The sequence below is a fragment of the Nanorana parkeri genome, unplaced genomic scaffold, assembly GCF_000935625.1.
Source record: "Nanorana parkeri isolate BGI_ZX_2015 unplaced genomic scaffold, ASM93562v1 scaffold157, whole genome shotgun sequence".
Lineage (NCBI taxonomy): Eukaryota > Metazoa > Chordata > Amphibia > Anura > Dicroglossidae > Nanorana > Nanorana parkeri.
The window spans coordinates 607,356-631,330 of record NW_017306425.1 but is presented as its reverse complement, the minus strand read 5'-3'; the positions used below and the strand labels follow the sequence as shown (position 1 = coordinate 631,330).

Sequence of the window (23,975 nt, the reverse complement as noted above, 5' to 3'; positions counted from 1 at the left end):
ATCACTTGTTATATGCCTGCAGGTGTCGTCTCCCCCCCTCCATGGTTCACCACACCTCCGGCTGCCTCTGTCTCCCCGCCGTTGTTTTCAGGGTCCCCCCGCTCTTCTGGGGGACCCGGGACCGAGTCAAGGTAGTTCGAGGAGCAGAGCGGAGAACGTCCATTCTCCACTCTGTTCCATGTAAACACTGAGACAGGAACGCTGCACTCGCAGCCGTCCCATCTCAGCTGCCACAAGAGAGCCAGCACAGTGCTGTGCTCAAACTCCTGTATTCAATAAAGAGAACCTGTCACCTCCAAATGCTATCACACAGGAGCTTGTTAGCACTGCAATTTTTTTTTTTTATAGGAACATTAAGCGTCCGTTCACACTCATGTGCATTACCACATGTGCTGCAACACGCAAATAGGTGTGAATGAGCCCTTAAAGTTGGTTTTGGCCTTCTCATGGTGCCCAGGCTTCACTAGTACTGTATGTGATGATCAGCTACAATGGTCAAGTAAGAAACTGATGTGGTAGGAATTGAAGGGTTGAGATTTGCATACATGTTAGGCTACCTATATCTCTAGATCTGCTGATCATCTCACTGAAACAAACTTCTGCTTTTGCATATTATATTCATCATTTGTATGGTTTTAATTATTGCAGGTCTACTTTAGCTATAGAGCTTAGATGTGACATTGTACCATTTTAGGACCCATCCACACTATATTGCAGTGTAGTACTGCATGGATTACCACAGCCCATTCATTTTGAAAGGGCCCCAACACAGGATAAATCAGTCCTGCTCTTTTTTTTTTTCACCTCGGCACTCTACAATTCAATGTAGAGCATTATGGCGCCCTGTGGAGCAGTCTGTATTGGGGTATATGCATACACCTATAACACATATTTAATGTGTTGCAGTAAAATGTAAGTACGTTACAGCAGCATTCTGTGTTTATGGGCCCTAGAATGCTTTAGTTCTTTCTCCAGAGGAGACTAACTATTTTCCCTGGTCTACCTATTCTGCCTGTTCCCTGGTCTGCCTGTTCTCTATACTAATTTATAGATGCAAATTATGAATTGTATTATTATAATTTTACTGGAGTTATACAGTGAAAACAGTTTGTGCAGCACTTTACAAAATAAAGGGAGACAGTACACTTACAAATTTACACACTAGGGATAGGAAGGCCTATCAACAAAGACTGAAGTCCATGCAGGATGGTCATTGGCTATACTGATGCTTAGATTGGGCTGCTAGGGCAAAGTGGAATTTAACATTGTAAAATATGAAAAACTGTATTTAAATAGTTTTCTCACTCTTCAGGGAGGAAGAGACCAGAGTGACAAGGTGGATGATGCTCTTGCCCAACAGGATGCTAAGGTAATTTTTATCTGAAGTTTTGCATGAGCTTCTCGTAAAATAACAGATACGTCTGATTTATTCTCCAAAATAATTCCATGTTCTACCTGCTTAACTACATGAAATCCTTTTTCCTTTGCACCCCACTGGCATCTTTCTTTACTTTTCCAGTACAGCCATCTGAGAGGCAAATTATCGGATTATAATTAAACAATTTCAAAAGTACCATTTGAATGAAATCTTGAAAGGATTAGCATACCTGTTTCTTCTCTTTTATATATTGCATATCTTGAGGTTGATGCCAGCCTTACTCTCAAAGATTTGTCTGTCACAAGAAATTATTTTTGCTACAGTATATTCCTACTATTTTTTTTAAGAAAAATTACTCCGATTCTCAAGACTGTGTTACTCTACCCAGACTCGAGTAGTTCAGCCTTAAGCTTGTTTTTCGATGCAGACAGATGGCCAATATTCCAATTGTTGGCCCACATGTATAACTTTTAAGGTAATGTGTAGGACAATAGAGCAGCTTGTTTCAGCTTCTCTGTGTCCTTATGAGGTGAGTGCTTTTCACTCAGCCTCATAATCTGAGCCGACCGGTGACAATGAAAGTGTCACCGGTCTGCTCAGTAGATCGGGAAGTGAGCGAACACATACCGGCGTTCGCTCACTTCTCGTTCCTGTCACTGCAGAGTGCCGTGACAAGGGAGTGACTGGATTCTCCCCTCCCCCTGACCGATCCTCCAGCGCTGACTGGCAGAACGGACTGGGGAGGGGGTGGGTACAGCTGGCTCTGCCTCTAGATAGGCAGAGCCAGCTGTCACTCACGCAGCTGGGCGGATCCAGACATAAATGTCGGGATCCGTTTCAGCTGCGGCGTCTCAGCAGCTCGCGGTATACTGAGCTTTGGGTAACAGGAGGACGCTAGTTTGTGTCCTCCCGTTACCCTAAGGAGAACTATTGGGAAAAGCCCTAACCCCATAGTTCTCCTTTTAAGAAGTGTGTTTTACAATGGCTAGTAGAGGAATGGAATTTTAGGATAGTTTTAGGAGGAAAGGGTTGTCACCATGCTGCAATTCTAGAGGAACCTGCAGACCTCTTTTATCTGCTTGCTTCTGAAAAATGAAATTCCACCTCTCACAAACAAAACTTAAACTCCTGCCCTGCATGTGGTTTATAGTGCTTAGCTATCACAAGCTCATTGTTAAACTAACTGGATTTTCCCATGACAATAAACAGAATATTTGGTGTTGGACACTTTAAGAGCTTGTACAGGGGTACATGATCATTGACTGTAAACCACATGACCTCAGATAAAAGCATTCCATGATGCAACACAATCCTCTTGTCCATCTATTCCAAAGAGATTTTGCCATGTTTCGGAAACTCTTTTCAGGGCAACAGTCTCTTCTCCAACTGTAAGTTACCTTACCTGTGTTGTCCCTATGTTTTCAAATCATGTTTGAATCAGTCAAAATTCCTGCATTTCTTTGGTTGTGCATGGCCAGCTTTGGGCTGCACCTGCTTAAAGGATCTGTGATGCATTCCCTCTACCTTCCACCCCCTGTGATCAGCATGCACAAAGAGTATATGCATCAATAAAGCTCCTCTTAAATTGTGTAGATGTTAGTGTTGGTTGCCAGCTCCTGTTATCTATCGCGATTAAGAAGACTTTATCTGTGTATTCTAAGAAATACTAATAACCTGCCTGTTCTACAGAAACATTTGAGGACCAATAATTTCCAGTTAGTCTTCACCAGAGATCCGAAAGATTGAGATGGGCCGGAGACCGTAGTGGTCCTGTGTTGTTTTGGCTGCAAACTGTCATGCAGTTGCTCTTTATAACAAAGGGTAGCCGGTGAGAAGGCACAGCACTAACCACTTCAAATGCTGGAGCTTAAATACACTCAAAGGACATTTCACGTGTTATTTCAGGTAACTCTGGAAGTACTGGCAGGGATTCTGTGAGCCCCACTGGAAAGGCTTGCACGTTCTCATGCTCATTTAGATGACTGCACCTTCTATAAAGCAAGTTTAATCTTAAAATCCCATTTTGTTAGTCATTGATCATGGTATCTGAGGAACAGTTTTTGAAATGAACGCAGGCAGCAGTCTTACCTCATACAGCATTTGCACAAATCATTCTGAACCGTCTACAGTATGTGCAAGACTTTTGAAGTGTGAGAGAAAACAGCAGGATCCAGGCTTTTTTTTTCCTCCAAAAATAACCCTCTATTGTTTACACCTTCCTGCGTACGTTCGCCGCGTTTCTTTTCATTGTTTGTCTTCTATGCTTTTTCACCCTTTGACATCACCAATACAGACACCTGCCAAGTTTACCCAAGTGCAAAAGATTTAGCTGGTGTTTGTTAAGCGAGCAATCCCGCGTCTCCTTCAATGAAGTAACTGTCTCCATTTCAGTTTAATCCAACTCTTTGTACTTTGTCTCTTTTAAAACCTCAGGTACAATCCTGAGCTGGTTATGAATTTCCATCTCTTTTCATGTCATCCAGCAATAAAACGATTTGTAAGATTTTATTTTTTTGTTTTCTTTAATGAAAAACTGTATATTTTACCGAGACGTGTGAAATGGCTGCTTTGGGGTTTGATGACGGTACTTTTAAATCAAGCTGCTCTAAAGGCTTAGTGCTGAAAACTTAGGGAAAAAATTGAGTTTTAGTGGCATAAAAACTATTTATTTCCCATAATTCCCTTCTGATACTTTCCAAGATCATTTTATACTAAATGGTTGCTCATTTGCAAAGCTGTAAAGTCCTGCTGCCCCACCATGTTAGAAACCTTCTTCTGAAGTTAAAGCTGAACTATGAGATGAGTGAAAATCCCTCATCCTCATAGTTCGAGCCGACGTGTGACAATGAAACTGTCACAGGTCGGCTCAATAGATCGGGAAGTGAGCGAACACATACCGTCGCTTGCTCACTCCCCGATCATCTCCCTGCAGAGAGCCGTGACTGTCATTAATAGCTCCCTGCAGGGATCCCCCCCCCCCCTTCGATCCTCCAGCGCTGACTGGAGGAACGGACTGGGGAGGGGTCGCGTACAGCTGGCTCTGCCTCTAGATAGGCAGAGCCAGCTGTCATTCACGCAGCTGGGTGGATCTCGACAGTAATGTTGTCCTGGCTGTTTCGGCGGTCTCCGTATACCACGAGTTGTAGCTGGCGATATACTGAGCTTTGGGTCACGGGAGGATGCTAGTATATGTCCCGTGAAAAACACTTACCCCATAGTTCTCTTTTTACCACCACATGCACTAAATGTCAGACATTTTTTAGGCTTGTTACACTGCATTTTTGAAGGACCTAATTCAGCTAACAGAACGTGTTCCAGTGCAGCAAAAATGCAACATTTGAAACGTTCCTGGAACATCATGCACACTGTGTTTTGACTAACTCGATATTCTAAATCTGGGGCAGAAAAATATCAGTTTTGTAATTATCTATTTTGTTTCATTACACCTGCTTAGGATCTTGAATGTTCCTCTATGCCTTAGGCCCCCTTCACATTGCCCTGTTTGGGACATCCATGCTCTTGTCTCACAACCAGAAGTAAGAGAAAATCTCTCTAAAATGAAGGCAAGCCTCTCAGACACTTGTCTCTGGATCAAGTGTCCCAATTAGGAGGTTTCTCCTCTATTCCTGTTACAGAATTTTTGCTCCTCCTCACTTCACTTTTAGACCTAGTATCAATGGTTATAATGACATAGAGAGAGAGGAATGTCTGATGCCAAATCAAATTCAGGTACTTAAATACTACTTGCATTAAAAATGAGATTTAGTGATGTAATAATGATTACATAGTTGTATCTTTATATTGCTTGAAGTTAAAAATGGATCAAAACCCAAAATAAGACCGCCATCTGCAGATACCACAATGTGGTATGTTAGAATATTGCTGAGCAGTAATACTGATTTTTGACTGTCATGCTGCATAGTGGGAATATCTGAGTATTGCTGGGATGCTGTGATTTATAGTTTTTAGCATTTCTGATGAGTAGGAAATAAAAAAAAGTTTCTGTTTTACTCCTAAGCGGAAATGCTACTTTATTGGTAGAATAATTATTTCCCTTTCCTTTTAAGGCCCTATATGAAGCTGGTGAGAAAAAGTGGGGGACCGATGAAGTGAAATTTCTCTCCATTCTTTGCACTAGAAACAGGAGGCATTTACTGAAAGGTAACTTTGACTATTTTGATGTTCTTTTTGTTCATTCAACCTCTGCTTCCTAATGGAAATGTTGTATGTTTTATAAAAAAAATAATACTAATACTCAGAATAATGATGTGGACGACGATCATTGCACCAATACCGTTTTTTTGGTTACAAGTACCAATGTTTATCTTTCCGTACTTGCCAATACTGGTACTTCCGCTAGCATGGAACTGACCTCCTGTGCAATCGGGAAGCCGGGCGGCGTGTCATTACCCGTCACCTGGCTTCTTGATTGCCCGGGAAGCCAGCTCAATGCTGATTGGCCGGGAAGCCGGCTTCCTAGCCAGTCAGCATTGAGCCGGCTTCCCGGCCAATCAGGCAGCATGGAGGCGGGTCATTACCTCTAGGTACCTGCACTGTATGCCTGCAAAATTTTTAGCTTTTTTTCCCCCCTATGACTGAGTCTCTTTTAACGCATCCCTCCAGTACTGAAGAGCATGTTTGTGCCTTTGTTGCTAATCTTGTCCGGCATTTCCTGTCACAGTGACGGGGGGCAGAGGAAGTGACAAAACAGTCTTTTAACAGTTATACAGAGAGCAATGAATTAAAATTGTAAACCTTGCACACCGTCCAATACAAAGGGGCTGATTTATAAATCTTCTGCCCAGCTGGTCAATACTGTTTGCACAGCACTACTGCCACTAGATGGAATTGGGGAGCATAGGAATTTATGCTCCTCAGGCTCCATCTAGTGGTGGTAGCACCATGCGAATGACATTTGCCCCGCTTATAAGCTGGGCAGAGATTTATAGATCAGCCCCAAAAGTGTTTAGCTGGAGTTGGCCTTTATAAATGAGGTAGATCATGATTAAGCCCTCATTCACGCTAGAAAAGGCTGGACCATACAGCTCCGTACTGCGTGCACGACCGTATCGGACAGCTCCCGGGAAGGACAGGTGCTGTGTGTGATTAGTACGCAGCCCCCGTCCTTCTCTATGGGAGTACGCGGCCGTACGCCGCCCTACACTCACCCCAAGTGCAGGTCCGTAGGGGTGCGTGTTTCCTGGCTCTGACGCAGATAGGATACATCTTGTCAGCGTACGAGTACAGACACCCACACAAACGTGCAGGGCGGGTGAGCGTAGGGGAGCAAACAACCGCGTAGTCCCATAATTATTATTATTATTCAGGATTTACACACTGAGTGGCCAGATTATTATGACCACCTGAGGTTTGTAGGCAAATTAGCTATAATTTCGCACTGAAGTTGCTAGAGGGCCAGACCATTATAAATAGGGAAGCAGGTTGTTTACCACGACAGAAGTAATTTTTTTCTGAAGATACGGGGAAACAACACGATTTAACAGCCTTTGAACGTGGGATGATTGTTGGGGCGGAGCCATGGAGCGAGTATCAGCAAAACAGCAGAATTTGTTAAATGTTCAAGAGCAGCTGTTGTTAAAGTGTTTAAAGACTGGACTGTCAGACGAAAATCTGCGTCTGAATGTGCGAATTGTGACCGTCAGCTTCTAGTCAATGTTAGGGCAGAACGGAGAGTGGCAAGACTGGTACAAGACAACAGAAGGGCAACAGTGCAGTGTCAGATTCCTCGCATCACCTTTCAACATCTCGTGGAGTCACGAGGCGGCCCAACGAAGTACTGATGGGGTGGTCATAATAATCTGGCCAATCAGTGTATAGCGCCAACAGTTTGCGCAGCGCTTTACAATATAAGGAAGACATTACAATCACAATACAATTCAAGTAAGGAGGGCCCTGCCCCTGAGGGCTTACAATCTGAAAGGAGGGGGAAGTGATACATGAGGAGGGAGCTGTGTGGGCATGAATTGTTTGAGAACGTGATGGTTAAGTGGTTAGGTTGAGGTGGGATAGGCTTCCCTGAAGAGATGAGTCTTTAGAGAATGCCTAAAGGCAGTCAAGGTGGGCGACAGACGGACAGGTTGGGGTAAAGAATTCCAGAGGATGGGAATCACTAATCACATGCAGTACCTGTCCTTGCTAGGAGCTGCCTGATACGGCCGTGCACGGAGCTTTATGTGCCGGCCTTTTCTAGTGTGAATGAGGGCTTAAGGAATGTACATTGCGATCCTTGTAATTGTAATAAGATATAACAAATCTTCCTATAATCCTTCAACATTTTATTCTTCCTGAATGTAACAGGTTTAACTGAGACGTATCATTTCATTTTTCTGACAAACGCTACATTTAGCTGATCTAAATCCTGTTATTACTCGCTCCTCCACCATGCTGTTATGAGGCATCCATCTTGCCAGAAAGCTCTTTGAAGTATGCAGTGCGAGCACAGCTTGAGCTCAGCCTTTTCTCCTTTTTTCTTTTTTTAACAGTTTTCGATGAATATAAAAAGATTTCAAAAAAAGATATTGAGGCCAGTATAAAATCTGAGATGTCTGGACACTTTGAAGATGCTCTCCTGGCCATTGGTAGGTGTTCTGTAATCTTATTATTCTCCTTCTGCTTGTTCTATGGAGGCAATGAAGTTCAGAGTCTCTTTCTTTAGAATGGCTGGTGGGTGGCGGGGAAATAACTTTGAAAATGTCATTATGTAGAAGTCCTAATGTGCTATATTTAAAGAGACACTGTCACCATTTCCGGGTTAATATTTACCTGCACTGGTGCCCATGCCGCTGAACTGCTGCATTAGAGACCCAAGCTTGTTGAAGAATGACCTGCACTAGATATTTCCAGATGTTGGCCTTCTCTGCTGCACTCTGGTTTCCTCTGCCGGCCTCTATATCACTGTAGCACACAATCGTAAGGTAGGGGCTACGGATGCACCAATATCGTTTTTTCAGTATAGAGTACGAGTACCGATACTTTGCTTTCTGTACTTGTCGATACCGGTGCTTCCGCTGCCATGGAGCCGGCTTCCCGTGCAAACTGATTGCACAAGAAGCTGGCTCCATGTTGTCGGGCCGGCTTCTGATTGTGCTTGGCCGGGAAACAAGCCAGATTCCCGCATGGGAAGCCGGCTCCATGTTCCCCTACGGCACTGCCGCTGACCAGAAGTTCCGGTATCGGGGAAGGCATTGGAGCATTTGGGTTAGTACGAGTGCTCGCCCAAATACTCAGTATCCGCACCGATACTAGTATCGGTATCGGTGCATCCCTAGTAGGGGCTGGTTGAAGGAACTATAGTGCACAGCGTGGGACCAGGAGTCTGACACATCCAACGTCCACCTGGATGCTGTAGATATTGCAGCAAGCAGAACTCAATAGTACAGGCACTGGAACCGTTAAAGGAGAACTATGGGGTTAGGGCTTTTCCCACAATTTTCGACAATTATGTCTGGATCCGCCCAGCTGCGTGAGTGACAACTGGCTCTGCCTATCTAGAGGCAGAGCCAACTGTACACGCCCCCTCCCCGTCCGTTCCGCCAGTCAGTGCTGGAGAATCTGAGCGGGGAGGGGGAATCCAGCCCCTCCCGTGTCACAGCAGAGAGCCGTGACAGGATCGAGAAGTGAGCGGAGACGCCGCTATGTGTTCGCTCACTTCCCGATCTACTGAGCCGACCTGTGACAGTCTCATTGTCACAGGTCGGCTACAACTATGAGGTGAGTGAAAAGCACTTGCCTCCTAGTTCTCCTTTAAAGAAATCTAGGCAAACTTTTTTTCTTAACCCTTGCAGTGGGGCTACCCCTGCACCGCAAGGGTTAAGTGCTTGTTTGTGTGTAGGTGTTAAAATAACAAAGTTATACTCACCCGAGCCTCGGAGCTGGTTGGCTGTTGCAGCGCTCCCTGAAGCCTGTCTCCTCGTCCTCTGCAGCGATGGAATGTCCCTCTGTGTATTGGATGTGATTATTTATTATACAGGATTGATATAGCGCCAACAGTTTGTGCAGCGCTTTATAATATAAGGAAGACATTACAATCACAATACAAATCAAGGCAAGATGGTAAGGAGGGCCCAGCCCCTGAGGGCTTACAATCTAAAAATGAGGATCCTTATATCGCTGCAGCAGAAGGGAGAAGGGGAGAGAGGCTCCAGGGACTGGTCTTGGTGCCAGCGAGCTCCGAGGAACATGTGAGTATAACATGCACGGCCAGTCCTCCTTGTCAGCAAGTGGCCAGGGTCTGACCCAGGAAAAAGCGCTACTCTCAGGATGCAGCTGGAGATTTCCCTACTGTGGTCCTATGTGACCTTTGCCATTACACAGCATGATGTATTAATGGTAATCCAGGATTTTCAAAAGTCAACCATTGCAGTGGGGCTACCGACGCACTGCAAGTGTGAACTACTCATTTTGGTCTAGGGACGCAAATAAAGAAAAACGTACTCATCTGATGCTCGTTCCCGTCTGGCTGTTAAACCAGTCCCCACAGCCTCTTCTCCCCTAGTCTCCAGTGGTCTAAGGACCCATGACATCATCACATCTAGCAGGTGTATTAGAAGACGCAGAGGGACGTACTATAGCCAGAGTAGAGGGGAGAGAGGTGAGTGCTGACTGTCTTAGGATCGGGTGAGGATCGGGTGAGAATATCTTCTTCATTCTGTTCCCTAGACCAAAATGAGCCGTTAACCCTTGCAGTGTGAGGGTAGCCCCACTACTAGGGTAACGTTTGAACATCCTGGAGTTTGGGGGGAGGATGGGTGGGCACACAAGGGCAAGACAGTGTCTGTATCCTATCAGCTGTAGTGATTGTTCAGGTATTCTGAGAGCCGGCGTCCACAGCTGTCAGAATACCTGAGCAGTGACTGCAGCTGTCCCCTGCCTGGAAGGTACAATAGCTGGCAGGGAAGAGCCCTCCATCCACGCTGTGTAGGGGGATGGGAGACTGGAGTGTTTTTTCCTCGTTCAGCCCGCTACCTATATGTCCTACTTTTAGTGCCCTCTGATTTCATAAAGCAAATTCAGAAGCTTATGGTTTGAAAACGCTTTGCTTTTGTATCCGCTTAGAATGTTTCAATGAGCCTCTATTTTGGGCATCTTTATTGAGAGTAACTCAAATTCACTTGATGAAAAAGCCCTATATCAGTGGTAGCCAAACTTTGTCCCACCAGGTGTGGTGAGACTACAAATCCTATCATGCATTTGCCTCTGGACGTCATGCCAATGCCTTGTGGGACTTTTAGTTTCACAACAGCTGGAGGGCTGAAGTTTGCTTACATATAGGGCAGGGGTAGCCAGAGAAAAGATTGATTTGCGATGGGTTGTTGATTGGCTTATTTGTCACACGGTGTGAGGAGAATGGTGACACTGGTCTGCACTCTACACCCTGACCACTGGTATGATGAAACGTCTTCTGCCCAGGTCTATGCTTCTACATCTGTGTTTCCAGTCACTGAGTCCATGGCTCCTCTTACATTAGAGCTGTTTAGTCTGAATTCCCTTGTAATCTAATATGAATTTTTTCTTCCAGTGAAATGTACAAGGAGCAAACCCGGTTACTTTGCTGAACGATTGTATAAATCCATGAAGGTGAGTTGTCGTCCTCTGCTCAATGAAATCTTTCATTGCACCCGTGAGCAAATTCAATCCGGAGAGAAGGGCTGCAATCTCTAGAGGTTCCAGTCTGAGATCTCTGTGTAGAATATACACTCGGAGCTTCCTAGGCTCTCTCTAATTATCATCCTTGATCCGAAAACACGGATGAGGCTGTTGAGATTTGGAATGAGAACTTGAACTCCATCGGTGTGATCCGGTGTGTGTAATTCGGGAAATGAAGAATGTTTATGCTGCAGTGGGGAGTACCCAGCAGCACGTCTGCTTTTTATTCTTCTCAGCTGATGTGAAGATGGTTTTTGTTTATTGGCTTTTATTAGTTCTGCTGACTATTCTACTAAACACACAGCCTCCACTTTCAATGTGATCATTGGAGCCTTCTACAAGTGAACAAGAACAAGTGTTCTCTGCACTTTTGTACAGCTTTGTTTCTTCTTATCTGTTTTCTCTTTGCGCACTGCAAGAATCGTTCCTGGCTACCTGTGAACTCCACACAGTAATTTAAAAAAACACTATTTGATGCAGTAGCACATTCCTAAAAAAATACAACTTACATATGTAATGTACCCAAATCTGTCTTGGGATTAACCACTCGTTATCCTCGTACGGCGGCAATGAGACCTGGGTGTGGGGAGGTCTCTGTTGCATGCACAGGAAACATGCTGATAGGGAGGAGAGAACAGAGTGAGCTGAGTAACTGGCTCATCAGTGTGTTGGGGCTCCTTCATTGTCCCATCAGTAGGTTGCAGGTGGAGAGATGACACCACTGTGTTCCTTAAAGTGTATTTTCACTTCTGCAGCCAAATTGGTATAACACCTACATTATATATGTTCCAAGGGGTATCCGTAAGGCTTGCCACCTGAGGCTGGCAGGGCTCAATATGCGGCCTGAGACTGGGGGAGGCAGGGCCGGATTTACTATTAGGCAGAGAAGGCATGTGCCTACAGGTGCCCTGCATAGAGGGGTGCCGTGCAGGTACCTACTCTTCCCAATTCCCAGTATTGTGTTAAGATACAACACCCACAATAGCACTTTCCTGCTCCAAGACCAGCGGCTCACACAGAAACCACCAGTTTCCACAAACGCAGGGGAAGGCTGCCCTAAACTCCTGTTCACATCAGGCAGGCGTTTTACAGGGCAGCCTTCCCCTGCATTTGTGAAAGCCAGCGGGTCCCGCAGCAGTTAAGGGACGTTGGCTCAGGCTAAACAGATTTCCATTCGTGCCTACAGGCCCTGGGGGGGGAAATTTGTTGCTCATGATGCATGTCTCCGGGGAAGGCATCTGGTGGTGCACAGCCTTCCCATCCAGCTCATTAATGTCACAAGTTGCCAGGAGCAGGTGTGACCCAATGAGATGCCACCTGAGGCCCTGCCTTATTATAGGGATGGCCCTGCATGTCCCCATTTACATAGCATAACATAAAAATATTAAACAATTGCAGCTTACCTTTTTTCTTATGTAGCCCCCATCACCTTTTTTGGAATGGCTACTAGAAATTTAGTGATTGCCAGAGCTGTAGTCAGCATGGCTGAATTATAGTTGGCATTTATTTGATTAATTCCAGGTGTTCTAGCATTGATGGTACCTGTCTGAGTGGAGTGTGCAGTGTGGGGCAACCAATAGGAGGGCATTGTGTGTGTGTCTTGCCAGCCAATCACCGGTGGTTTCATGGCCAGTGGTGCATGCTGGGTAGGGGAATTTCCATGTGCTCAGTCCTGTCCTAGCCCAGTCCTGGTTGGAGTTCCAACCTGCCCCCAGGTTTAGGGCTGGGAATGGGAATGCTCACGTGCGTGAAATGCTTTGCTAGACCTCAAGTTTGGAGGAGGCCTAATACTGATTTGAGGAGGAGAACCAGGGAAGCTGATGGCTACTAGAGGTGTCCAATGGAATGGACCTCAGGAGTAAGTCTGGTGTCTCTCCTACTGAAGATCTCATGCCCATCGCTCTTCGGCTGTTGCTCTCATACCCAGTGCCAGAGGGTTCGCCTATTACTCCTACACTGTAGAATACTAAAAGGGACTGGTGAGTCTGGAGTTCTGTTCTGTCTCATGGAAGTCCTGAGCCATAAAATCTCTTTCCCAATTCATGTGTTCTAATAAAAGTTCTTCAGCATCATACCTGTGGCCTGGAGTTCAGCTCTATCAGTAACAAGCAGACGGCGGTTAATACTATTGGGGCCGCAGGTTATTAAAATCCCCTAGAGAGGCTATGGAAGACTTGTTTATTCCAGCGGCTCATTAGTGGGTAGCGCTAAACTTGCATAAACCACTACTTGGTTTTCCCCTTCTATGTAATGCTAAAGGCAAAGTCCACTTGTTCAGAAAAAAATTATAAATTCACTTAAAGTGACATTAAACCCTCAGATTTTTGAACATAAACCAATACTGTAATGTGTGCCTTACTGTAATCCATGGTTGTTTCCCTTCTCTTTGCTGCTCTTCCTTTTAAATCCTCATGTCTTCTCATGCTTGGGGAGAACTTCCCTTTGCAGCTGAGTGCCTCTTCCTGTAGTGCTGGCTCAGGTTGCAAACCTATACACAGACACCATGTAGCCATTCCAGAGACAAGGCAGTCTGCTGCAAAACAGAAGTTCTGCAGAGCATGAGAACAGATACAGATTCAAAAGGAAGAGCAGCAAAGAGAAGGGAAACAACCATGGATTACAGTAAGGCGCACATTACAGTATTGTTTTATGTTACAAAATCTGAGGGTTTAATGTCACTTTAAATTCATTAAAAAAAAAAAAAAATGTGCGTTTATTATTTTTTTGCATTGAAGCCAGTAACACCATCAGGTGCATTGCTCTGGCTTAGGCCTGTCAGCCAGTTGCTAGACCCAAGCACTGTCACATGACCCAGGGGGAGTGAAGTCACTGCTCCCCCTGGGTCACCAACACCAGTGATTTTCAGTGCTTTGCAGAAACACTAACTTTTTGCAACGTTACATTATCCCTTAAATCCGTAAATGGGGCGGTTTCCCTGGAGCTTTAAATGCTTATATGAAAGCTGTATAGCTGCCAGATGATTTGCAAATCATTCATTCCTAAAATGTGCACATCTCTGCCCCACAGCATAGCTAGCATGGAGACCTGACCTTTTCTTTACTGCATCCTCCCTGGTTCCAGCCCTGTGACTGGATAGTAAAGAGGAGCAGCAGCTAAGCTAATGTCATTGTTACTCTTCTCTCTCCTCCTGTCAGCATGTACCTTGCCAGCACATGAGTACTGCAGCACGGCTGACTGGTTCCATATGCTGCTTCTCTATCTCCAAGTTTTAGCTCTGCTGTACAGGTGATTGCAATGGGCTGACACTAAGCCATAATCAGGTATTCACACTGGTTGCTGGGAATAGGGTTGCCACCTTTTCTTTAAGCGAAACCCGAACACTCTGGTGACATGCAGACATTTTTTGGGGGAGAATGGGTCATGGCTTATCATATGTAAATAGTGCCATCCATTCATATGTAAATATCACAGTTGAGACTATTTTCAGAGGGGCCCAGTACCCACTATCTTAATTTTGGTGGCCCCTGTCTGCCTGACATCTTGTGTCCGGGTTTCCGCTGCCATGAAACCCGAACACAGCATTGAAAACCCGGACTGTCCGGGTGAATCCTGGACAGGTGGCAACCCTAGCTGGGAAACATAATGTTAGATTGTTCTCTTGCGTGTAATATATTAGGAGCTTCTGAGTTTTGTAGGCTTACATTGTAGTCGCCTAGTCATCCCTATCTAACCATTCCTATTTTAATAGGTTGGCATATGTTAGTGTGTATAACCGTGCACAGGCAGTTAATTAATACTTGTCACATGTGGTCCCTTCTTTCCACTTACAATTTAAGCACATCCCGAGGCCACCTCATCATCTGATTCTGGCTTCATAGAGATTTTCATTTCAGAATCCTTTGATGTTGGCATGAGGTGATGTTGAGGCCCTAGTGGACCCTAATAAGAGAAACGTCACTACAAGTACAATTTTAAAATTTTATAGGGGGCAATTGGTCATCTGTAACCAGCACCATGCTCATAAAAAAGAGAAAATAGTATAAAGTATGCATGGCGCAGCTTTAGAGACTTGGCCTACATGCAGCATAAAAATAGGAGTCCAGCATTGACACTGTCTATGTATATGAAGAAGGTACCCGGTGAGGCTGGCGTGGCCTCCAGTATCCTGAATGCCAAGAGAAGAGATATAAATACATTTTCCTAAAATATTTTCTTCAGCTCTGAGTCACTTTTTAGAAACTTCTCAAAGGAGGAAGCTGCAGTGTCATGCGTTCTTCTGGTAATGTTCGGGTACTTTTTCTATGTCGCTGAAGGATTTGCTCTTTTAAGCTCCAGTGGAGCCGTACCCCATGTGACAAATGAAGAGAGTAGCAGCGGCTCCACTTGGCATTCATTACAGCTCGGCTGTCTGCTTCAAGGCAGGGAGAGAGCTAAAGAGACGGAGGGAACAAAAGAGCACGAAAACTCAAGTAAAACTAGGCTACGGGTCTCTAAGAATGCCGACCTTGTTTTCTGAATTATATAAAGTGTGTGTGTGTGTGTGTGTGTGTGTGTGTGTGTGTGTGTGTGTGTGTGTGTATTGCTGGATGTATGGTAATGAAAGCTTAAAGGAGAACTATGAGGCGAGTGAAAATCACTCATCCTCATAGTTCTAGCCGACCTGTGACAATGAAACCGTCACACTTAGGCTCAATAGATCGGGAAGTGAGCGAACAAATACTGTTGCTCGCTCACTTCTCGATCCTGTCCCTGCAGAGAGCCGTGAGTGATAGTCACCGTGAGTGATCTGACTGGCAGAACTGACGGGGGAGGGGACGGGTACTACTGTCTTAGGGGTCATCTCCAAATTGCAGAGTCATTCGCCCTGCAAATCTTTCTAACAGGGTTATTCACAAAAGGGTGAAGAGTTTGGAGAAGGCAGGAGAAGTGAACAATCTAGGACAACATAGCTGAGCTGGAAAGTGAGCTGCATTGGAAAATGTTTCCAGTTCAGCTATGTTGTCCTAGATTGTTCACTTCTCCTGCCTTCTCCAAACTCTTCACCCTTTTGTGAATAACCCTGTAAATGTTCTTTCTGTGAAAATAGATGCAAAAAACAAACATTCTTAGAGATACTGTATGTTCGTTTCAGGTTTAATGTATATAATGTAATACTGCATTATTGGCACTAGATGGAGATGAGGAGTTTATGAAATTACTTCTTTCCTAAGCTCCTCATCTCCATCTAGTGGCCAAAATACAGTATTTATTTAATTTCTTATATTCGACCTGAAAAGAATATACAGTATATCTAAGAACGTTCATTTTAGTGTTTATTTGAACAGGGCAAACGTTCACAAAGATTTGTAGGGCAAATGGCTCTGCAAATTCATTATAAATAGACTATACAGGTGAAACTCTAATAATTAGAATATCGTGCAAAAGTAATTGCAGTAAGTCCTGCAAAAGGGGCCCAAACCAAGTACTGAGTACATATGCATGCTTGTACTTTTCAGAGGTCCAATATTGTTCTATGTACAATCCTTGTTTTATTGATTGCATGTAATATTCTACTTTTTTGAGGTTGTGGATTTGGGGTTCTTGGGGTTTTCATGAGCTGTAAGCCATAATCATCACAATTATGACAAATCACGGCTTGAATTATCTTGCTTTGCATGTAATGAGCCTATCTCATATATTAGTTTCACCTTTTAAGTTGCATTAGTGAAATAAATGAACTTTGCACGATATTCTAATTATTCGAGTTTCACCTGTATAGCTTAATCAAATCCCAATGATCTGTAGACAAGTCTATTCACTTCTTTGTGTGATTCAGACAAAAAAAATCCCTTTACCATGCTCAAGAGTTAAAGGAAAACTATGAGGTGAGTGAAAATCACTCAACCTCCTAGTTCGAGCTGACGTGTGACAATTAAATTGTCACACGTCGGCTCAATAGATTGGGAAGTGAGCAAACAAATACCGTTGCTTGCTCACTTCTCGATCATGTGCCTGCAGAGAGCGGTGACTGTCACTCACGGCTCCCTGCAGGGTGCGGGAACAGCTGGCTCTGACTCTAGATAGGCAGAGCCAGCTGTCAATCACGCAACTGGGTGGATCTCGACAGTAATGTCGGGACATTAATGGCGGTACACTGAGCTTTGGGTGATGGGAGGACGCTAGTTTATGTCCTCCCGTGACCCATAAGCGAACTATGTGGAAAAACACTGATCCCATAGTTCTCCTTTTAAGTGACAATCTTGCAAATCACTAGAATGAATGCTCCCCTTCAGGAATATACACTCCCCAAATGAGAATTACTGACCTATATAGTGACTATGGTCAAACTTTGCATGAAATAATAGCCCACATCCAAACTGCCTTTGCCCATCCAAAGGTTCCAAGTTTTTAAAGGTTTTTTAAAGTCAAATTAAAATAACTCCTAGTGCAAAACCGCCATACATCCATTCAAATCAAGACCATTAAAATCGCTTCCATATCCATGTGCAGCCCATATGACAAGTGCTTGGATATGAAAGCACAGTGCCTTGTATTGGATATATTTCTTATTGGTTGCTGGTAAGATTAGGCTCCTTGGCGTGGAATCAAAAATAATACAACACGAAATACCCATCAGGTATTCTAATCCCTCACCGCACCATCTAAAACATTTGTATAGAGTGGAGAGGGATTTTCTGTTGTCTGTGTCCCAAGTAGGGAGATCCACCTTCTCTATTTGTCCTGGTGACCGATAAAGTGAACTAAAATCCCAAATTTTGGGTTGTCACCAGAACAGGAATAGATAGGAAATCTTCTAATGGACATTTTTCTGGTGACCCTGCTGACCACCAGGGATTTTGTTCTCTTTGGAGGAATTTCTTTTCACACCCTGTTGTGGTTATTGGACAGGAAGTGAAGGGAAATCTCCCCAATGAGACACCGATGGCAATAAAAACTAACGGGGGTTATAACCCTCTCTTTATCCAAAGCCACACAAAAAAGTTAACTATGTAACCTAACTACTCGATACACCTGGCTAGACCGGGTCGATTGTCTTTTTCTCATTCCATTTGAATAGATTTATATTTTGTGTTAGAAAGCGTTTCAGCGGTTTTACAACAATAATAATAACAGTGAATTGATATCGGCCCACTTCACAATGTTATAATGGATAAACATTTGTAAACAACATTGGGAGAATGTATCAAAACTGGAGCAAACAGAATCTAGGACAGTTGTCCATAATAACCAATCGGCTTTTATCTTCAGTTTGCTTTGTTAAAGTGATATTAGAGCACATTGGCGTAGTGTTTAGTGGTTCTGCTTTGCAGCACTGGGGGTCCCCGGTTTGAATCCCAGCGAGGTCACTATCTGCAAGGAGTTTGCATGTTCTCCCTTTGCAGGTTTTCTCTGGGTACTCCGATTTCCTCCCACACTCCAAAGACATGCTGGAAGGTTAATTGGCTCCTCTCTAAGGCCTGGTTCACACCTGTGCGTTTTACAGCGCGTAGAGACACACTGTAAAACGCTCAGCATGTGAAAACCAATAATTGCCTATGGGCATGGTTCCCACATGGGCGTATTTCAGCGCGTAGGAACGCGCTGAAAAACGTCATACGCCCAAAGAAGTACAGGAGCTTCTTTGGGCGTATTTGCTGCGCGTATCCATTAGGATACAGCCGGATAGCCCTCGTAAATGTGCATTTTTAGCGCGTTTCTTTTACCGCAAATCGCGGTAAAAACACACAGCAAATGCGCATATTCCGTACGCCCAGGTGTGGACCCAGCATAAGTTGGCCCTCTATGTATGCATGTGAGATAGGGACCTTAGATTGTGAGCTCCTTGAGGGCAGGGGACTGATGTGAATGTGCACTATGTAAAGTGCTGCGTACATTTTTGGCACTATATAAATACCTGTAATAAATAAATAATACAAATATGTATAAATAACGATTTCAAATGCTAATTAAATCGCTTACAATGAATGCTACTTCTTGGTGTTTAATAGTTTTAGCTTCCTGCAGAATCAACTGACCCCGATATCCTGTTTTAGGGTGGCTCCTTTCCCTTTCAGGGTCTTATGGAGCCCCCCATGTGTGTGTTAGTAAGCTGTGTGTGTCTCCACAAATACAGACACAGCAGGGCAACCCACTCCCCCCCCCCCCATTCAAACTTTCCCCAACCTGGGAAATATTTTCCCCCCCCATTCATGTCTTCTCCAAACTAGTAGATAGATGGCTGCTGGAGACTGTACTGTCCCTTGTAATCTTGTACTAGACAGGAAATTCAGGGAAGCCGAGCTGAGAGAGTTGGAGCTGTTCAGAAACATGATGAATGTAAGCGCTTGGGTAAAAATGTAAAGGAATACTTTGCAAGGGAATGTGTATTTGTTTGATCTGGATTTATTATTGGAAACGTCTGAGCATTTAGCACTGCTATAATCTTTGAAAATGCTCCAGTTTTGATACCCCGCCCCCCTATTGTGTTGTATAAATAGAATAAATTGCACAATCTCTTAATGGTAAAGTCCTCTTAAAGTGCGCCTATCACACTGCATCGTAAGAATGCTCCCCAATCGTACCTACACAACCATTTGCATTCAGCATGCACTCCAATGGGTTACTTGATTTGTTTCTCTTGTATTAGCATTGAATCCATTCTTCATGTCACAGGGCCTGGGCACAGACGACAACACGCTTATCAGAGTAATGGTTTCTCGCTGTGAAGTTGACATGTTGGAAATCCGCTCAGAGTTCAAGAAGATGTATGGCAAGTCTCTGCATTCCTTTATCAAGGTGAGAGCGATGCATGGTGGGGGCCAAACTGCACGTTGACGTGAATGAGATCCAGGCTGCTTCTAAAGGAACATTTTCAAAAGTGATTTTAGTTGTTGTGTTTTTGTGGTGTTGTGAAATACTTTACAGCGTGACTAAACATGAAGCTCTTTTACATTCTGCCACTATGGCTGTGACAAATTCATTAAGGATTACCACCATATCGGTGATCAATAAAGGTGGAGGTAACAGTGTTGGAGTAAATTGTGTCACATGTCAGTATTGTGTTGCAGCAAAAAGCTTCCCGGCACACTCACCAGCCAGCATGTAAAACAACTTGTCTCACCGCTAAGGTTAAAAACAAACGTTTAGATACACGTCTTCTGCAGAAAATGTGAAAGCCGCACAGCCGCGCCAAGGCACCTCCTATATAGTGTGGTCCTAACTCTAAACTATGAGAGTCTCCATCTTGGAGCACATGTGGCAAAAGATCAAATTGGGTGCAGGTTTGTCAGGAGGAACCCCAACCTCCCTTAAAGGCACAGGGACACACAAGGGACCACGCACATCACAATGGCAGCTGAGACCCCCATGCGTCACTACACCAAATCAGTCCTGCAAAATAAATGGCAAACGCACTCATCAATTTGTTACCAGCTTTACAGCAAGTGCACATGGAAGGGCTTTTAAACAGTAACAGCAAAAAGTATTGTGCAGACACATTGCAATTCTGCAACATATTCATAAACACCTTACATGAATCTGTCGCAAGTTTCCCCATTTGTTGCATGGACGGGAGACAGATTATTAAAGGATGCCTATGGGGTAAGTGTTTTTCCCCATAGTTCTCCTCAGGGTCACTGGAGGACATAAATTAGCGTTCTCCCGTGACCCAAAGCTCAGTATATCACGGGCTATAGCTCGCGGTATACTGAGACCGCAGCAGCCGGGACGGATCCAGACATTACTCCACCCAGCTGCGTGATTGACAGCTGGCTCTGCCTATCTAGAGGCAGAACCAGCTGTACCTGCCCCCTCCCCCTGTTCGTGCCTCCAGTCAGCGCTGGATGATCGGACAGGGAAGGGGGGGATCCCTGCAGGGAGCCGTGAGTGACAGTCACGGCTCTCTGTAGGGACATGATCGAGAAGTGAGCGAGCGACGGTATGCGTTCGCTCACTTCCCGATCTATTGAGCTGACGTGTGACAGTTTCATTGTCACACGTCGGCTCGAACTATGAGGATGAGTGAAAATCACTTGCCTCATAGTTCTCTTTTAATGAATGTCTACGACACTCTTCATGAATTCCAGGTACAGTGTTATGTTCAGTATTTCCTGGACATCATAAAGCTTGTCATAGATATTCATTAGAAATCTGTCTCCCGTCTGTGCAACAAAATGACCCAATTTGCAGCAGATTCATGTAGCGGTCGGTAAGGTGTATATGGATCTGTTACAGAATTGCCTCAGACAGATTTTTGTGGCACAATACCCGCATGTGCGTCACAACTTACTCCGAATAAGTCTTATTTACCTCCATTTTCCTGATCTCCAATACGGTGGCATTTCTAAAGAAGAACTTCAGGCAGAAATATTTTATTAACACTCGCAGTGGGGCTACCCCCGCACTGCAAGGGTTAACTGCTTGTTTTTCGTACGGTCTCACCTGAGTTATACTCACCTGAACCTCCTATCTGGCAGCGCCCCCTTCAGCCTCTCCTCCTCTGCTGCAAGGATGTTTTGCCCCTCGGCATCCTCACATCCATACACTGTATTGGATGTGAGGACTCCTAGACTGCTGCAGCGGAGGGGGAGAGATGCTCAAGGGACCAGTCTAAGAGCCGATTGGCTTGGAAACTCAGGCGAGTATACTTCTTTCTTTAGTTTTTTACCCTTTGGAAAAACGAGCAGTGAATTCTTGCAGTGCGGGGGTAACCCCACTGCAAGGGTTAATAAAATATCTTTAATGTTTTTTAGCCACAGAGCCAGAATGTAAAAGTGCCACACATAGGAATTACCTAAATGTGTCGCTTGCATCAGATATGGCAATAAAAACTTTCTCAGGGCTTTCATGAAGTTGGCGCAGGACTTTCTAATACGCCATCACACCAGAAAAGGGGCACAAGTGCTTTTTTAAATCCCCTCCCTAATCATCTCTGCCAATAAAAGCTGGACTTATCCCGATTCTAGTCCGCTGAGCTATAATGGGAAGATCTCATGACGTGCTCTGAAGGGGGAGTTTAGTAGGTGAAGATTGGCTTGTCAGAGGTTGTGATATTATTCATTTCCTAGTGATCATATTTCCCTTTTATGTGGCCGGGCTATAAAATGAACCCAATATCATTTACGTGACTTCTGGAAATCTGCTGCAGGTTCTTCTCTTTACCTAGAAAGATTTCATCAGGATGTCAGGAACATTGTTTTATTGTATGGTAGAAGTATTTCCCTATAAACTGCGGAATACATTTTGACAGGTTACATCATGTAAAAGTATTTCCTTGACATTTCCAGGGAGACTGTTCTGGAGATTACAGGAAGTTGCTTCTGAAGCTTTGTGGAGGAGAAGACTGAGTCCATTCCCCGCACACACGTCCAGGAAAACTCTTTATAAATGTATAAGACCTGCTAGCAGTAAAATAAATAAATCTCTTTTTATGATGACTTCATAGTGTAGTGTCCTTTTTTATTTGACAATAATACATTTATTGAATGTAAATAAAATGTGTTTGGATTCATCCTTGACTCGGACCTCCCCTTTCTTCCCCACATCCAATCACTATCCAAATCCTGCCGCCTTCAACTTCGTAACATCTCCAAAATACGCCCCCTTCCTCACCAACTAAAACGCTAAATTACTCATCCACTCGTTATATCTCGTCTTGACTATTACAACTCCCTCCTCATTGTTGCGGCCCGACAAATGCAGGTCCAGACCATTTGGGGGGCTGGTACCTAATTGGACTACCTTTGGTGGGGAAGAAATGTCACAGAACCCACCGTGACCTGGGCTCCTGGAGGGGGTTGGCGGCCAGCCTCCTTCCCGGCGACTATGCACCTAGTATTATGGAGACCCCCCTTGTTTGTTTGAACCGGGTGTCCGGGGCCAATGGACAGGTGTTGTTGCGGTATACTGAGCTTAGGGTAACGGGAGGACGCTAGTTTGTGTCGTCCCGTTACCCTAAGGAGAACTATGGGGGAAAACACTGACCCCATAGTGCTCCTTTAAGACTCATCTCTTCAGGGAAGCCTATACCACCTCAACCTAACCGCTCAACGATCACGTTCTCAAACAATTCATCCCCACACAGCTACCTCCTCATGTATCACTTGTCCCTCCATTTTAGATTGTAAGCCCTCAGGGACAGGGCCCTCCTTACCATCTTGCCTTGAATTGTATTGTGATTGTAATGTCTTCCTTATATTGTAAAGCGCTGCACAAACTGTTGGTGCTATATAAATCCTGTATAATAATAATAATTATCCATTCAATAGCAATTAAAAATGGAACTCCAGCTAAAAAAAAAAAACGCTTTTATAGGTACAGTGATGGGATGGTGAACACATCACTCAGCTTTTATTGTTATCCGGGTCTCTGTTCAGGAGATTTCACTTCCTGTCCTGGTGACATGACACTAAGTGACCGGACACATGTTCTAGTCCTTTCCCATTCTGTTTGAAGCAGAACTTGCACATGCACAAGGTACAATCTCAGCATTCCATGGGTGGCCAGAGGAAAGTTATGTCATTCCTGGCCTGCCAATTGAGATGGTTGAAGATTTTGGACACCGAAGAAGACTTGAAAAACGTGGAGTGTCTAGGGCAGTGATGGCGAACCTTTTTGAACCCGAGTGCCCAAACTGCGACGCAAAATCAATTTATTTATCTCAAAGTGCTTAAAATAAGTTTAGTACTGTATTGCAGTTTGGGTGCTCGGGTTTAAGAAACGTTCAACATCACTGCCTTAAGCAAAATAGGGAAACCCGCATATTCAAACATTAAGGCCCCATTCACACTGAGCGACACTCACCTGGGCGGATTTCCGCGCGGCCGGGATAGTGCGACGTTCCAATGACGATCGCGCGGCCTTCACCGGCGGGCTGCATGCAAAAATCGAAAAATTGCGCGACATCCGTGGGAAAAAGGTCCTGCACGAGCGATGGGCGACAGCGACGGGCGACATGAAGCTGTACATTAAAACAGCTCCATTGAAAAGCATT

At 44.5% G+C, this 23,975-nt stretch overlaps 1 protein-coding gene across 2 annotated transcripts in view; it reads left to right on the top strand.

The window, feature by feature from the left end:
* ANXA4 (annexin A4) overlaps nucleotides 1–22,420 on the top strand; it is a 72,742-nt gene extending 50,322 nt beyond the window's left edge. For both annotated transcript variants that reach the window (XM_018554408.1, XM_018554409.1), the window contains exons 8-13: nucleotides 1,313–1,369; nucleotides 5,446–5,539; nucleotides 7,882–7,977; nucleotides 10,917–10,975; nucleotides 19,658–19,780; nucleotides 22,270–22,420. In XM_018554408.1, coding sequence (XP_018409910.1) covers nucleotides 1,313–1,369; nucleotides 5,446–5,539; nucleotides 7,882–7,977; nucleotides 10,917–10,975; nucleotides 19,658–19,780; nucleotides 22,270–22,329 — 489 coding nt within the window. In that variant the 3' untranslated portion in view covers nucleotides 22,330–22,420. The remainder of the gene's footprint in view (nucleotides 1–1,312; nucleotides 1,370–5,445; nucleotides 5,540–7,881; nucleotides 7,978–10,916; nucleotides 10,976–19,657; nucleotides 19,781–22,269) is intronic.
* Nucleotides 22,421–23,975: the final 1,555 nt, after the last annotated feature.